This window comes from Sceloporus occidentalis, unplaced genomic scaffold, assembly GCF_023333645.1.
Source record: "Sceloporus occidentalis isolate IW3139 unplaced genomic scaffold, rSceOcc1.0.p SCAF_7, whole genome shotgun sequence".
NCBI classification, from domain to species: Eukaryota; Metazoa; Chordata; class Lepidosauria; order Squamata; family Phrynosomatidae; genus Sceloporus; species Sceloporus occidentalis.
In genome coordinates, this window is record NW_028316987.1 from 13,166,073 (window position 1) to 13,181,806 (window position 15,734).

At 40.6% G+C, this 15,734-nt stretch overlaps 1 protein-coding gene across 1 annotated transcript; it reads right to left on the minus strand.

Moving 5' to 3' along the window:
- Positions 1-4,938: 4,938 nt before the first annotated feature.
- Positions 4,939-14,987, minus strand: LOC149309210 (ankyrin repeat and SOCS box protein 16-like). The gene is made up of 5 exons (XM_089531971.1): positions 14,395-14,987; positions 10,085-10,352; positions 7,636-8,128; positions 5,907-6,020; positions 4,939-5,200 (listed from the first exon to the last, which is right to left on the minus strand). The coding sequence occupies exons 1-5, from the start codon at positions 14,708-14,710 to the stop codon at positions 5,015-5,017; spliced, it is 1,377 nt and encodes a 458-aa protein (XP_089388097.1). The 5' UTR covers positions 14,711-14,987; the 3' UTR covers positions 4,939-5,014.
- Positions 14,988-15,734: the final 747 nt, after the last annotated feature.

Genomic DNA, 15,734 nt, shown 5'->3' on the forward strand with positions numbered 1-15,734 from the left:
GCAATCATTTTATTGTTTTTACTATACTATTTATTCCTATTGGATGTTGTTTTTGATTTTATGTTTGTGTTTTCTATTGGATCTGTTGATCGTTCGTAATAAATAATGATATATATATATATATATATATATATATGGATGGGGGGGGGGTTTAACTAACTGTAACCAAACAATATATGTCTCCCCCTCCTCATTTTGGAGTACAAGGTATAGATTTGTAATCCAAACTTCTAAATTTAGGCTTTTTTTCCTAGTTTTCTTTTCATTTTTTGTGGGTGTGGTGCCCATAGAGCAGAAGACGAACTTCGGGCTTTTAGCAAACTGGTTGAACAACAGCAAAGTCAGAAATATGTGTTTTTTCAACTTGGCCATTATTTGGATCACAGAAATAAAGACGCAGCCACACTGCAGAAATAACGCTGTTTGACCCCACTTTAATTTGCATGGGTCAAAGCTATGGAATTATGGAATTTGTAGCTTTGTGAAATATTTAGCCTTCCCTCTCAGAGAGCTCTAGTGCTCCCACCACTGTTATTCACAGAATTCCATGGCATTTAATTCTATGGAAGTTCAAGTAGTATCAAACTGCTTTATTTATGCAGTATGGAAGCAGCCCACATCTCATTCTGTTTTTGTTTTTAAATGGTTGAAATGTCAATGAGTTTATATGCATGACAAGATTTGGACTGAACACTTCTCATCGATAACAACTTTAAGTAGACTAACTGATGCTACTAGACGGGCGCTGTTTCATATGTGGACATTTTGGCTGGAAATCCAAAGCAGCCACCATCCCCCCAAATTACAGTATTGCCAATGAGCATCCCCGACAAATGACCATCCCCGCCTCTGCTTAAAGACCTCCAAAGAAGAGACTCCACTACTCTCTGAAGGAGTGTGTTCCTGTTTTGAACAGCTCTTACTGCCAGGAAGTTCCTCCTAATATTTAGATGGAATCTCTTTTCCTGTAGCTTGCATCCATTGTTCTGGGTCCTGTTCTCTGCAACAGCAGAAAACAAGTTTGCTACATCCTCAATATGACATCCCAGGGCTATCATATCATCTCTTAACCTTCTCTTCTCCAGGCTAAACATATCTCCCTAAGTCTCTCCTATAAGGCATGGTTTCCAGACCCTTAATCATTTTTGTTGCTCTCCTCTGGACTCACTCCAGCTTCTCAACATCGTTCTTGAATTGTGGTGCCCAGAAATTGACACAGTATTCCAGGTGAGGCCTGACCAAAGCAGAGTATAGTGGCACTATTACTTCCCTTGACACTGTACTTCTATTGATGCACCCTAGAATTGCATTGGCTTTTTTAACTGCCGCATCACAGTGTTGACTCATGTTCAATTTGTGGTCTGCTAGGACTCCTAGATCCCTTTCACATGTAGTCTTGTCCAGCCAGGTGTCCCCCCATTCTATATCTATGCATTTCATTTTTTCTTCCTAACTGCAGTACCTTACATTTCTCCCTTTTAAATTTCATTTTGTTAGTTTTGGTAGTGCATACACACATCCTAGAACAGATTTGAGGAGCTGTTGAATTTGCAATCCACTGCTCCCATCAGCTCTAACTGATTCAACAACTTGTGAAGGTTAACAAGAGTTAGAGTCCTGAGGGCTTCATTTTTCAACCTCAGTTCTAGATGGCCACCCATTCTCCACCTCTTTTGGGGTGGGGTGGGGGAACATGATTCAGACACAGCGGTTGAAAAGGTTTCTTGGTAATTAAAAGTTTGGATATTGCTCAACAAGACAAGGAATGCATCCAGAAAGTCACTATTGGACATTTCAGACGTGTTTACATTTTAATCCCATTTCTACTGTAGGGTTACAGGCTGAACAACTCAACCTGATTACTTTTTGAGAATAGGTGGAAAATCTCCAGTGGAAATTACTGTAAATTCCTATTATGGCTCACAGCATTAAGTTTGCTAAACAATCTTCAGTAGTACCAGAAGGAGAAGAAACAATGGATGAAAGACGAAACGCTTCAAGCAGTTAAGGAAAGGCGACAAAGAAAAGCAACGGGAGACAGGAACAAAATCAGAACAATTAATGCTGCCATCAAACGATTATTGAGCAAGGAGAAAGATAATTACTACAACAATCAAGGCAAAGATATAGAAGCCAACAAAAAAATAGGAAGAACCTATTACACAAGATTAAGACAGAAATTAAAACTAAGGGGAGGGAAGAGGAACATAACACACAACCACAATGAGACTTTTTAAAAATGGAAACAATATACAGAAGAGCTATATAAAAAATTCAAAAGAATAAATGACACATGGAGAGAAGAGACTTAGAACAATGAATCCCAAATCTTGGAAAGCACTCCAAGTGAAAGGTGCACTCAAAATAATTGGGAAAAATAAAACACCAGGAATAGACATACCAATAGAACTGTTACAATCCCCAGCAACAAATTCAACTTCAGCTGTAACTAAAACATGTCAACAAATATGGAATACAAAGCAGTGGCCCACAGATTGGAAATGATCAATATGCATCCCTATACACAAGAAAGGAGACCAAAAAAGACAGCAGTAATTATAGGACCATGGCATTAATATCCCATGCAAGCAAAGTCATGCCCAAAATTCTGTAGCAAAGACTCCAATAATGTATGGTGCGAGAAATCTCAGAGGTGCAAGCTGGATTTAGGAAAGGATGAAGCACAAGGGTTACAATGGATAATGGAGTGCACCAGAGAATTCCAGAAGAAAATTCTTCTGGAATTTCTATGATTATATGAAGATTCACATATGCTTTATTGATTACACCAAAGCCTTTGACTACTATGGCTTGCTCTTTGAGGAATGCAAGTGCCCTTACATTTGATTATCCTGATGTATAATCCATACTCAGGACAAGAGGCTGACATCAGAACTGAATACAGAGAAAACAGAATGGTTCTCAATTGCCAAAGGGGTTAGGCAAGGTTGCATTCTATCATCCTGTTTATTCAACCTATATGTAGAAGATATTGTATACAGAGCAGGCTCAGAGGCAGGAGGAATGAAGACTGGAAGAAGGAACAAAACCTAAGATATGCAGATGACACCCATACTATTATCAGAAAACAACAAAGGCCTGGAACAATTACTAAAGAAAGTCAAAGTGCTAAGGTAGACTTAATGCTAAATACTGTATTAGGGAAACAAAAATAATGAGCATGGAAGTACTACATTAATTCATCCTTGATGACAGTTAACTAGAAATAGTAAAAAAAAAGTTCCCATATTTTGTATCAAACATTGATCAGAACGGAGACTGCATTCAAGAAATCAGTAGAAGACTAGGATTAGTAAGAGCAGCTATGAAAAAAACTAGACAAGACCCTAAAGTGCAAAATATAACACTGAATACTAAAGATCTTCCAAATCATTGTATTCCTCAACACAATGTATGGATGTGAGAACTGGACAGTGAAGAAAGACAACAGAAAGAACATAAACTAATCTGAAATGTGGTGCTGGAGAAGAGTGCTGAGGATACCGTGAATGGCCAGAAAGACAAACAATTGGGTCTTAGACCAGATCGAGCCCGAACTAACCCTGGAAGCCAAGATGATTAAGTCAAGGCTCTCATACTTTGGTCACATCATGAAAAGACATGACTCATTAGAAAAGGCAATGATGTTAGGAAAGGTGGAAGGTAGTAGAAAGAGAGGAAGAATGCATACTAGACAAATTGATTCAATCAGAGAGGCCATGGACCTTAGCCTGCAGGACCTGAGCAGAGTGGTAGAGGACCGGGTGTCTTGGAGACGTCTAATTCACAAGATCGTCATGAGTCAAGATCAACCCGCAGGCAGTTAACAACAAACTACAGCCAAATATTCATTTATCCAGAAGGCCAGCAATTCCATATGGCAAAACAGCATGCCTGCAGCACTGTTGTTTCTTACTGCAGGGCCCCAAACATTTTAATTAGTTAGATGTCCTATTATCTTGGGAAATGGAATGGGAAGTGAGTAAAAGGACAGACCAAGTAAGCACTGGTATGGTGGGAAAGGCAAGAGAGAAAGAAAAAGAGTAGTGGTGGAGGAAAAAAGAAATTTATTAAAACGAAAGAGGGAACATCTGCATGGATGACTAAAGAAACAGTGCTAGAAAGGTTGGGAAAGAATACCAAGGTATTAATAGGTGAGGGCAGAGAAAGAGCACATAAATGGGTAGGAGGGAAGGTATTTCATGTTAGACTGAGAGTCTAAAATGGGTATTTCTGCTAGTTAAAAATCGTCTCTATTAGGGACAGGGATGGGATGGAACTTTGCTGTACAGTGGGCCCTTGGTATCTGCTTGAGTTTAGTTCCAGGAAAAACCCCTCCCATGAATACCGAAATCTGTGGATGCTCAGGTCCCATTAAATACAGTGGCATAGCTAAATGGTGTCCCTTATATAAAATAAAGGTTTGGTTTTTTTGGACTTTATATCTTTTTAAAAATATTTTCAAGTTGTGAGTGGTTGAATCAATGGATGCAGAATTCACACATACAGAGGACCAACTGTATTTAAATGTGTTGTACAGATAGATTTAACACAAGTTGTTTGATTAGCATAACAATATGAGAAGAGCTATGAAGTAAATAAAGGAAATTCCATTCTAATGGTAATCAGCTGACAACACACCATGGGGTAGGTCAATTAATTAAAATCCTAAATATATACCTGACATAATTAAAGATAATTTACTTTTAATTCCATGTAAAATGGCAGAAGCTAGGTTTTTAGGTTCTCAATTATAGGCTGATGCTTGAGTCTTTCAATCCTAGGTAAAAGAGGTTATGGCTGCCCAGTGTACATTCCTCAAATTATTTTTTTAGATTTTACCATAATCTTAGTGGTAATAACAATTTACAGATTACAGATTTACAGATCTGTGGCCTTACAGATGCAGGAATGACTGACTCAAAGAACGGACACACATCATTTTGAATTCTACGTATTCTGTTTTTGTTGAAGCTAACACATATCAGCACATACTGTACATATAGTCCTCATCTCATCTGAGATAGCCCTCAAATGGGAGATTCAGGTAGTCTTGCAGAGAAGAAGGAAGTTTCAATTGGGCAATGCCCTGATGGCATCGTCTTCCCAACTGTTTCCGGACAGCACAGCGGGCCAGATGTTGCAGCGGACGAGGCTGATTTACCAGGCCAAGGGCTGAATCATAGAATACTTGGTGCTCCTGTTGAAAGAAAAGATGCCAAATAAGGCTTTGCATACACACACACCTCCCACCTGTTGTGAGGAAGCAAAAGCAGTAAGACTGGCAAGCACTGTAGACATTTGAATATTATAGCTGAGAAGCCTTTTCTTTGGGTAATGGAAGAATAGGCTTTCAATAGAGCTGTCTTACCCAGAAGGGATGACTGTCTGAAGATACAGCTCTACATTTCAAGATGAGTAGCTCCGGAGAGTTTAGTGTGGTAGGGGAAATACAGACAGGGCAACACTGGGTATAGATAATTTAAGGAAAACAGGAGAGGCCGAATTCATCAAGAGGAGTGAGTCCAACACAGTGGTGGAAGGTGAAAGAACAAACCCTAGTTCTTGCAAACAGCAGATGACCTGTATCACTTCAGGCTAAATGTGAGAGATGTGTTTGTAATATGATCTACAACTTCCCTTTTAGAAATCCATCTCTGCACAAAACTGTCTGGGAGGAATCATAGGCTCACAGAGTTGGCAGATATCACAAGGACCATTCAATCCAACCATCTGCAGTGCAGGAATACACAAAGTAGGTAGCTTTAACTGAAAGAAGGTAGTTTTGGCTTCCTCCCAACTTGTTCCATACATTGTTGTATAATGCCAGCTTCCATCTAAAAGGAGCAAACAGCAAGTAGCTATGATTGCAGAAGATGATTATGAAATGGAATAGAATATCTTACTTGCCACACTTCAGGGGACACAGACTCAACCCAGGAATCACAGGAGAGAATTCGGTCATAGGAATTCAGTATAACTTCCATAGTCCGAGGCGACAAGGCACAAAACTTTAGCATCTGAGGAAAAAAGCACCAAGCATAGAAAAAGAGAAATAAATTATACAAAGAAACATGTGACATGTGAGCATCTTGGAAAGAAAAGGGAATGCAGATGATCCCATGCAGTCTCCAATGGAAGTCTTGATCATAAACCCCTTATTTTTCCAATGATTAGAAATAAATATTTATTGTTGTGTGCCTTCAAGTTGTTTCTGAAAATATATACAGTTTACTGTTGTTGTTGTTGTTGTTTTAAAGAAACAAAGATTCTAGATATGAGATTCTTTGGGAACAAAGATAACATCCTAAAGCTGAAATATTTCTTCAAGTGGCCGTCGTCTTTAAGGCTGGTGCTACCAGTTTGAATGTGTGAAACCCTAAACAGGAAGAGGAGGGTATGTAAGTGTGAGATTAGGATTTTGAGGCACACTAGGATAGTGTCACCTTGATCCAGAAGTTAATTTAATTATTGAATGTGTACAACCCATACGAGTATCTGGTATACATTTGAAAAAGGAATATTTTGTACACATGGCATGTGAGCAACTACTTAGGAACTTACTGACTTCTGGAATCTGAGAAGCAGGGAGTGGCTGTAATACAGCCAGAATGTGGAGGTTTAAATATTATTCAAAAACCAGTTGGCTTTCTGCTCTCAGGTGTCCCTCCCATGCTAGCATGCCCACCCAGTCACAGTCCTTTCTTCCATTTGTACTGTGCTTTTAAAAACTCAAAAATCCAGAGCTTGAAGAACTGAAATTTATGAAGCAACAGAAGGTGGAATAATATTTTTTTAAAAATTCAAATTGGAAATTGTGAAGTTCATTATGAATTTAAGTCATCCATTGAAGCCCAGGGTACACATTTTAAGTGTGTGCCTAAACTGTCTTGTTTCCCATGTAAATAGCATGTGAAGCATACAAGCATTTCTTTTGCACCTCATCCCATGTGCCACCAGGACAGTGCTCTGCCAGTAACAGGGACCATCAACCCACTTGATTTCCTAGTACAGTGGTACCCCGGGTTACGAAAATGATTCGTTCCGCCGCCGCTTTCGTAACCCGAAAGGCTTTCGCAAGCCGAAAAGCCATAGGCGCTAATGGGGAAAAGCCGCGATTTGGTGTGAAATAGCGCCGAAAAGCACCAAAAGTTTTTTCGTAACCCGAAAAAACTTTCGTAACGCGGAACAGTTTTTTTAAATAAATTTTTTTCGTAACCCGGAAATTTCGTAAGGCGGCGCATTCGTATCCCGGGGTACCACTGTACTAGAGTGCTGTTGAGCTTCTTGTAATTTGTCTAAACGTACTGAGCATGTATGCAATAACCCTTTCTCAAACACTTAGTCCCAACCCCATAAGCACACCACTGCATATGCTCAGTATCCTCATCCAACAAACATTCACTCTTCTTGGGATGTGTATACAAAATATTACACATCCATAAAGTTAGCTACCAGCTTCAAGCAGAGAGTTTAGATAACAACTCCCAGAATTCTTCAGCCAGCATAGCCAGTGGCCATGCTGACTGTGGGATTTTAGGAGTTGCTATCCAAACAGTAAAAATCCAAGCTTTGCAGAAGTGGTGACTGATATAAGCAGGAAACCATTAAATAGAAGCAAGAGCCCACCCTTACCTTGGGATTGATAGGAGCTGCACCATGACTGAGCAAAATGGCTATAACCCTCTCAGGCTCTCCTTCCAGGTAATCTTCTACTGCTTGTACAGCACAGTCCACCGGTGTGTAACCAGCACAGTTGCTAACATTGACTTCTGCTCCATGCTTCAGTAGCAGCTCCACAATGCGGAAGTGGCAGTTGCTGCAGGCGTTGTGTAGAGGTGTGTGGTTCTTTCGACCAGCTACCTGGACATCAGCCCCACTCTCCAACAACCGCTTCACCACTCGGTAGTAGCGACCGGCTTCCTCGGGCCTTTCTGCACTGGCACAGGCTGCGTTGAGAGCGGTCTCTCCTTCTCGGTTTTTGTGGCCGATGTTTGCCCCATAGCAAAGGTAGAGCTTCACATGGTCTTCTAAGCCATGCTTAGCGGCCACGTGCAATGGGGAGGCACGGCGGTCTCTTGTGTTCTGGTTGACTAGAGCCCCATATTCTAGTAACAGCTGAGCACATCTGGAAAGCACAATACGTTGAACTGAAGAATTTGGCACCTGTCATATAATTCATACAACTGAGATTGGGTGTGGTATAATGGTTTAAGTCTTGGATTAAAGCTCTGGGAAACCAGGGTTCAGATCCCTGCTCAGTCGTGGAAACCCACTGGATGACCTTGGGCAAGTCACTCTCTCTCAGCCTTAAAGGAAGGCAGAGGCCAACCTCTTCTGAATAAATCTTGCCATTAAAAGCTTAGGATAGGGTCACCATAAATCAGACTTAACTTGAAGGTACATGACAACAACAATACACAATCTACCCACTGATGTCTATTAATAACGTTCATTTAGTTTTCAATAAATGTCTACATCCATAATTGCAGAGGTAGATTTGGATACATGCAACCCATGCTGGCAAAGAGCTCTCCTGTCAAACAGGTGGCACCTATGTGTTCTTTGTAGCTACATCTCTTCCTTTCTTATTCCACTAGCTTCCCTCATACGTCATCTAGGCCAGTGCTTTTAAAGGTATCTGAAGGGTAACTGGCATTCCTCCCCCATGTGCCAAAGACCAGAAGTGTATTTTTACTCATTGAACACAACTTCTCAGGGTCTCTCCAGGAAGTGGAACTGGATCTGATTGTGGACTGGCACCATTCCATGAACCACCAATGAATTACATTGATCTAGACTGCATGGTAGTGTTGAAATGTATTCTCAGGCTCTATTTAAGTTTCTCTTTCTATGTTTTACCCCAAACTATAGTGACCACAGTTTGCTAATATTTTTCTGCCAATATCCATGCAAACGAATAGTAGCAAATTATATAGTAGCTCACTTGATAACTGAAAGTAAAAAACTGAAAATATTTATGCTGATTAAAACTGAATTGCATATTTCAGTCATTATTGACCTTTTCATTGCAGAATTCATTTTATTGCAAGTTAAAACAGAGTACTATTCCATACCTTTGTGGGAGAGCAAATGCAGACAAAAGTGCTTTTGCATACATATATCCCATCCAAGTCAATAAAATCTTCACATCACAAAAGATTTCCACAGGTAAATGCTCAGTTTAGTGAGGAAAGGAATGTTTGGAGCCACTACTCTTCATTGTCTGAAAGTTCATCCACGGAGACCAAAGCTCTTACAACTGAATAGGGAGCTCTTAACTCAAGAGTAGGCAACTGGTGGGTCTGGGGCCAATTTTATTCCAGTGGGACATTCTGCCTAGGCTGCCAAGAAATAGAAGCTTCCAGAAGTCCCCTTCTGTTTTTGAAAAACAAATATTTTGAATATTAAGCAATGCAGGGGGCCCTGCAAGCAATTCAAAAGGTGAATTACACCTGCTGGGGGCAATTTCTGTCTTGAATTGCCTCCCAGAAGTAATCCCTCTCTCAGAAGCAATTCCTGGCGAGGCAATTAATCCCCATTTTTTGTGTCCAGAAAAAGGGTGGCTTGGGGAACATGAGGGCCAGAGAGGGGAAGGGGCCTATTTTGCCCACCGTATTCCTAAATCTAATGATGCTTTATTGATATTTCTTCAAGATCTACAGTTGGCCCTCCACATTTGCAACTTGGACTTTGCAGATTTGATTATTTCCAGTTGTCATTAATTTGTTCTCTCTAGGAATCACGTGGTCCTGCAACACAACCCTACCAGAGGTTGACCATAGAGTTGTGCTGGAGAACCTAGAAGCTCACAGAGAAAATGCTTCTCTAGGCATTTGTAGGTCCTCCAGCATGATTCTATGATCAACTTCTGGTAGATTTTGAAGACAGAGTTGCACCGGAGGACTTCCTAGAGAGGTGTTCTCTCAGGTAAAAAGAACAGTGTTTTTTTATTTGCGTTTTTTCCACTTTCACGGAGGTCCTTTACCCCTAACCCCAGCGAATGTGGAGGGACCACTGTACAGTTTTAATATCCCTCATCTCATCCGTCTCCCCTTAACCCCTCCCAACTCCCCAGACGTACGGCAAAGTCTCTTGGGTGGTGCACAAGTGCAGTGGGGCCAGACCCTCCTCTGAGATAATATTGGGGTTCGCAGTGTAGCTGAGGAGCAGACGAGTGCACTCTGCACGGTGGTTTTCACAGCTGTAATGTAGGGCAGCTTTCCCACCCACAACAGCATCGACTTCTGCTCCTTGCAGGAGGAGGTGCTTAACACAGTCCCGGTAGCCCCTGGCAGCTGTGATGCACAATGGCGAGGTGTGCTTCTTTTGGGGAGTGAGCACCCACAGCCCTGCAGAATCAAGGAGGAGAGGGGAGGGTTGATCAGGCAGGAAAGTCATGTAGAAGGATGAAGTTTGACTGTTATAGCATATCCAATCTGGTGTAAGAATTAGAGCAATGGTTTCCAAACTTTGGTCCTCCAAATGTTTTGGACATCAACTCCCACAAGCCCCAGCCTGCTTGGCCAACAGTCAGGAATTCTAGGAGTTGAAGTCCCAAACATCTCAAAGACCAAAGTTTGTGAACCACTGAATTAATGATGGGTTAGGAACTCAGGTCCAAAACACACTGCAGAAATAATCCAATTTGAGACTACTTTAACTGCCCAATCCTGGAAACTGTAGTTTATTGTGACACCAGAGCTCTCTGACAGAGAAGGATGAATGTTTCACAAACACTACAATTCCCAGAATTCCCTAGCATTGTGCCAAGGAAGTTAAAGCAATCTCAAACTGGATTATTTATGCAGTGTGTTTTGGACCTGAGAGAGAAATTCAAGTCTCCACAGACCCATGAAAATTCAATAGGTGCGTTTCCCCCCTTTTTTAAATGATCATTTTTATGTAACACATACCTAAAACAGTAACACACAAATAAATTTGATATATAAATCTGGAACTACATGCACACTACAAACAAAAATAACATAACATAAAATTTCAAGACATAACAATAAATCTAACTACTATACATAAACCCTGCTGACTTCCTCCTTCTCTAACCAATTATTTCATCTTCTTGAGTTCTACACTTTCTCCAGTTATATATCTACTTTTTTTTGCATCTTTTGTATAAACAATCTCAATTATTTTTACAAAACCTAAAACCAATGTATAACCTCAGAAAATTCAAAAGGTCTTTTGTACCATCAATGTGCTTTCTCCGATTGACCTACTTTGTGAGGACAAACTGGGGAAGAAAACAGACATATATACCACATGGTCACCCAGTTATGTTAGGTTTTCAATACATTTGGGGCTAATAAAGAAAATTCTTCCCACAACTCTTAGCTTGCAGAATTCACTATCACGGGTTCTGGTTGTAGGTGCCAGCTTTAAATTGCTTTTAAGGAAAAATAGTTTTTATGGAAGACAACCAATATGCATTCAAGTCAGCTCTCAGTATCCATGGGGATTGGTTCTGGGACACCCCCCCATGGACCCCAATACTCAAGTCCCTTATATAAAATGGCAAAAATTTGCAAATAAATGAGAGGTGAACCATGCTCAAATAATGAGTGCTGGAGACTGAGAATCAGTGAAATGGTGGGAGGCTACAGCAGGATATGCCTACACGTCACTGCATTAATGTGGATTCAGTGTGGTGCTCAGTGTGCAGCAAATTCAAGTTTTGCTTTTTGAAACTTTCTGGTTCCCACTCCTCAATTATTTTAAATCTGCAATTGGTTGAATCTGCAGGTGAAGAAACCATGAATATGGAGGGCTGACTGTACTTTACTGACTAACAGGCAAAAGTAGGTGCCCATTCCCAAGGAGCTTCCAAACTAAAGTCAGTCAGAGGGGTGAAAAATAGAAAGAAGCAAGGCTGACTTGGGAAGAATGGAAAAATAAGCCATGACAGAATAATAAAACTCATGCATTTAGAGGCAGTATTTAATTTTACTCCACAAGGCTCAACACAGAAGTTAATACAAATGGAAGAAACTACCAGACACAGAACACTGCTTAAAATAAGATCTTGGAAAAGTTATGATTTTGGTTTGCAACTCTCAGAATGCTCTGGCCATGCCTTGGCTATGCTGGCCTGGGCATTCTGAGATCTGTAGTCCAAAAAAATAACTTTTCCAAGCTCTCCTTAAACACAGATACCTAAACACCTAGAAACACACACATCTCCGGTTTTCTGATAATGGGGATAAACACCAGGGCACAGCTTTCGCAATCCTGCTCTGTTTGTGAGCTTCCTAGAAGCATTAGTGTATCAGATGCTAGACATGGAAGGCTGGATTGGATAGATAATCTGAGTCAGCTGGTTCTTAGATGTTTGATTAAGTGCCATTTTCATATATTTATAGACAGACGTTGTGCAAGTCACATGCTCTCAGCCTCAAAGAAGGCAATGGCAAACCTCCTCTGAACAAAGGTTGCCAAGAAAGCCCCATGATAGGTTCTCCTTAGGGTTGCCATAAGTCGGAAGTGACTTGGAGGCACAAAACAACAACAAAGGTTAATGGGGTAGGAACAAATACATAGTTCAACGTGGTATGTCTAGAATTATAGCGCCCAGTACACATTAAGTTCCACTCATTTCCAGTGAGTGTAAAGAACAAAAATATTATATGAAAACCACTGGTGATGGGAGTAGTAGACCAAAATGTCCAAAGTGAACCAAGCTGGAGAAAGGTGCATTTTTTAAAAAGACACCTGTGTCATCCTCCCATGTTAACTAGAAAAGATGTGATTATTAATCACATAAAGCAATATTTCAATTTGCCCTCACCCTACAAGTCAATTGACTGCAAACTCTCAAGTTTGCCCTCAGCTGACAAGTCAATTGACTGCAAACTCCCAACTCAAAGTGTTGGTTATCACATACCTTATACAGTTGGCCCACCTTATCTGTGGATTCTTTATCCACAGATTCAACCATCCATGACTTGAAAATATTCCCAAAAACAGAAATTCCAAAAAGCAAAACTTGATTTTGCTGTTCTGTATCTGGGAGACCATTTTACTATGCCACTTACTGTAATATAATGGGACTGCAGCACCAACAGATTTTGGTATCCATGAGGGGCCCTGGAACCAGACCTCAGTGGATACCAAAGGCTCACTATATGCCTTAGATCTGAAAGCACACATATTCCCATATGAGCCTGCCCAAGTCTTAACAGTCTTCATGGGAGACTTTCTCTCCATCATATCACCATTATAGGCATGCCTGGTGGGGACACAGGAGGGAGTCTTCCCTGGGACTGCTCCCAGTCTATGAAACAGACTCCTAAGGCAGGCTTGGTTAGCCCCTTTCCCTGCTTTCCTTTTGCCAGCTGGCAAAGACCTTTTTATTTAAAGAAACATTAAGCCTTTAATTGGTTGGGACAGAAGGATGTCCAATTGTTGCGCTACATATTTGAACACGAAATATATACTGAATGTGTTTTTAATTATTTTAAAAGAATGTTCAATTTTTTAAAAAAACTCTTTTTTTCAATGTTGTTTTAGCAATTTTGCTTTAAGGTACCATTGTAAGCCACTTTGGCAGAAAGGCAGGATATAAATTAAATAAATGTTAGATTTTTCTTCATACTATATTTCATTGAAAATTTCCTTTTTATTTGATTTTAACATTTAACTAAAAATGGAGAGAGAGAAAGAAACAAGGAACATAAATGAAATATTGCAGATCAGATTAGTATCCAACTATAAGGTGTTGGTCTTCAGAAACAAGATGAGAACAGTGGCACCACAACAGTTGTGTTACAAAAATAAAAGAAAAAGGGTGCAGAGACAGAAAGGAGAAAATAGTTACATATACTGGCTTCTCTCCACTCAGTTCCTGGGGACTACAATTTGGCAAGACAGCCGTGCTAAAGACTTAGAGACTCCAAGTGCTATTCCTGCTGCCTCCAAAGAATTTATAGGGCCCATACAGACAGGCCAAAATAAAGCTGCTTCGGGTCACTTTGGAGCCATGCTCCAGTCCTAAGGACTGGACCACAGATTCGGCACAGCTTTTGGTCTCTTAGGACGCATGCATCATTTAAATAGCATACCTCCAAAGTGACCCAAAGCAGCTTTATTTTGGCCTGTCTGTATGGGCCCATAGAATCCCACCTCACAAACAATAAAAACAAACAGCCAGTGCATGTATACTGATTTGAGGACATTAAAGGGAACAAAGTGACAGGAGCCTGTCTAGTCACAAACTATATATACTACTTTATGCATAAAAATTCTGATTTCACTAAGCATCCACTTTTTTGTGTTGCAAGAGGGAAAGAAACAGTTGCTATCTGCTCACTTTTCTCATGCAATTCTTAACATCTTAACTAATATAAACTTATCTTCTTTCCAGTATGGACAACCCCTTACCCAGTTCAGCTGACCATACCAGCTCCTCACTGAGGGTCTCCACAATCAAGTTGGCAGTGGCTTCGTCCTTAAAAATGCTTCGGACTCTTGCCAAGTCTCCTGTGTACAGAGCATTGTGGACAGCGGGATCCCGGCAGTACTGAGGGCGCCGGCTGGGGCTAGGGAGAGATAGGAGACTTCTGGTAACTGGCTGGTACCTCCGACTGGCGGACTGGCGATAGGCAGCCCTTCGCCGGTCTTCCCACTCTAGCATTTCTCGTTGCAGACGCAGGGAGCGTAGAGTCGAAGAGGTGAATACAAATGTTTCTTTTGACATGCTTCCAAATGAAAAGAAAGTCCCAGTTTTCTCAACAGCAGTCTAATAGATCCAGTCTAGATTAGGGAAGAATTCCTTGCTGCCAAGTGCAATTTTTTAAGCCTACTGTTACAACCAGATCCCTCTCACATATACAAAAAACCCCACGTGTGCTAACTAGGAGACAACCCAGACTTGCTTGGACTATAAATAGATATGAATAGTCATCATAGCAGCACAAACATTCACTCTCTCAGCAGTGTCATCTTCCTTTCTAGATCTCAGTGCAATTAACACATTGGTGGATTTGTGGAAGGAAACTGAGCAAAGGACAATAAAGCAAAGAAATATGGATGTTTGGAGTCCTTCTCCAATCCAAGCTATTGTATCAGGAAAGTCTAGCTGAGAAGGTGAAAAAGAGGGAACATACTGTCACATTTTACATTAACATTTTTATATATCCTGTTGCTTCAGCTCCCTATGGGGCTAGGAACTGGATTTAGGCCACAGATTACCAGAAAGAGCTGCAACACCTTGTGATTTCAGGCCAGCCTTTTAGAACCAGGGATTTTTCTACATAACTTTGTTTAAGAGCAAATCCGTTTTGGACAATAGGTATAGATTCCATTTTTCACATTTCCAAATAGATAAAGCAGAGCAGAAGGCATCCTATTATTCTTGATTTCTTTTCCCACGGAAATTTTTGGTTTTGGCAGAGAGAAAAGTATTCTCACATCATACAGATTGAAGTGATATTTTTATTCTGCCATAAAGTGGGGAATGTGTGGTCTTCCCTAGGATTTCAGACTAAATTTCCCATTGGCCAGATAGTCAATGGTAAGGAATGATGGTAGCTCCTGTTCAACAACTGTGTTTCCCACCATTACATTATTTCATTTTATTAGTCTCTGTTGTTACAAGCCTTCAAGTGAGCATCCAAACGTCTCCTTGGCTCCAAATTTGAGTCTGAATGCCACTGAAACCATTATATATAAGGTATGACCTGTTTTTCTGAAGTCTGATTTTATCCACATTATAGTTTTGT

Bases quoted from the DNA above. Each gene is read 5' to 3' on its own strand.
- LOC149309210 (XM_089531971.1), bottom strand. From the start codon at position 14,710: ATGTCAAAAGAAACATTTGTATTCACCTCTTCGACTCTACGCTCCCTG. The intron at 6,021-7,635 runs GTAAGGGTGGGC...TTTTTTCCTCAG, and splicing joins CAGCTCCTATCAATCCCAAG to ATGCTAAAGTTTTGTGCCTT. The intron at 5,201-5,906 runs GTAAGATATTCT...TTCTTTCAACAG, and splicing joins TGTCCCCTGAAGTGTGGCAA to GAGCACCAAGTATTCTATGA.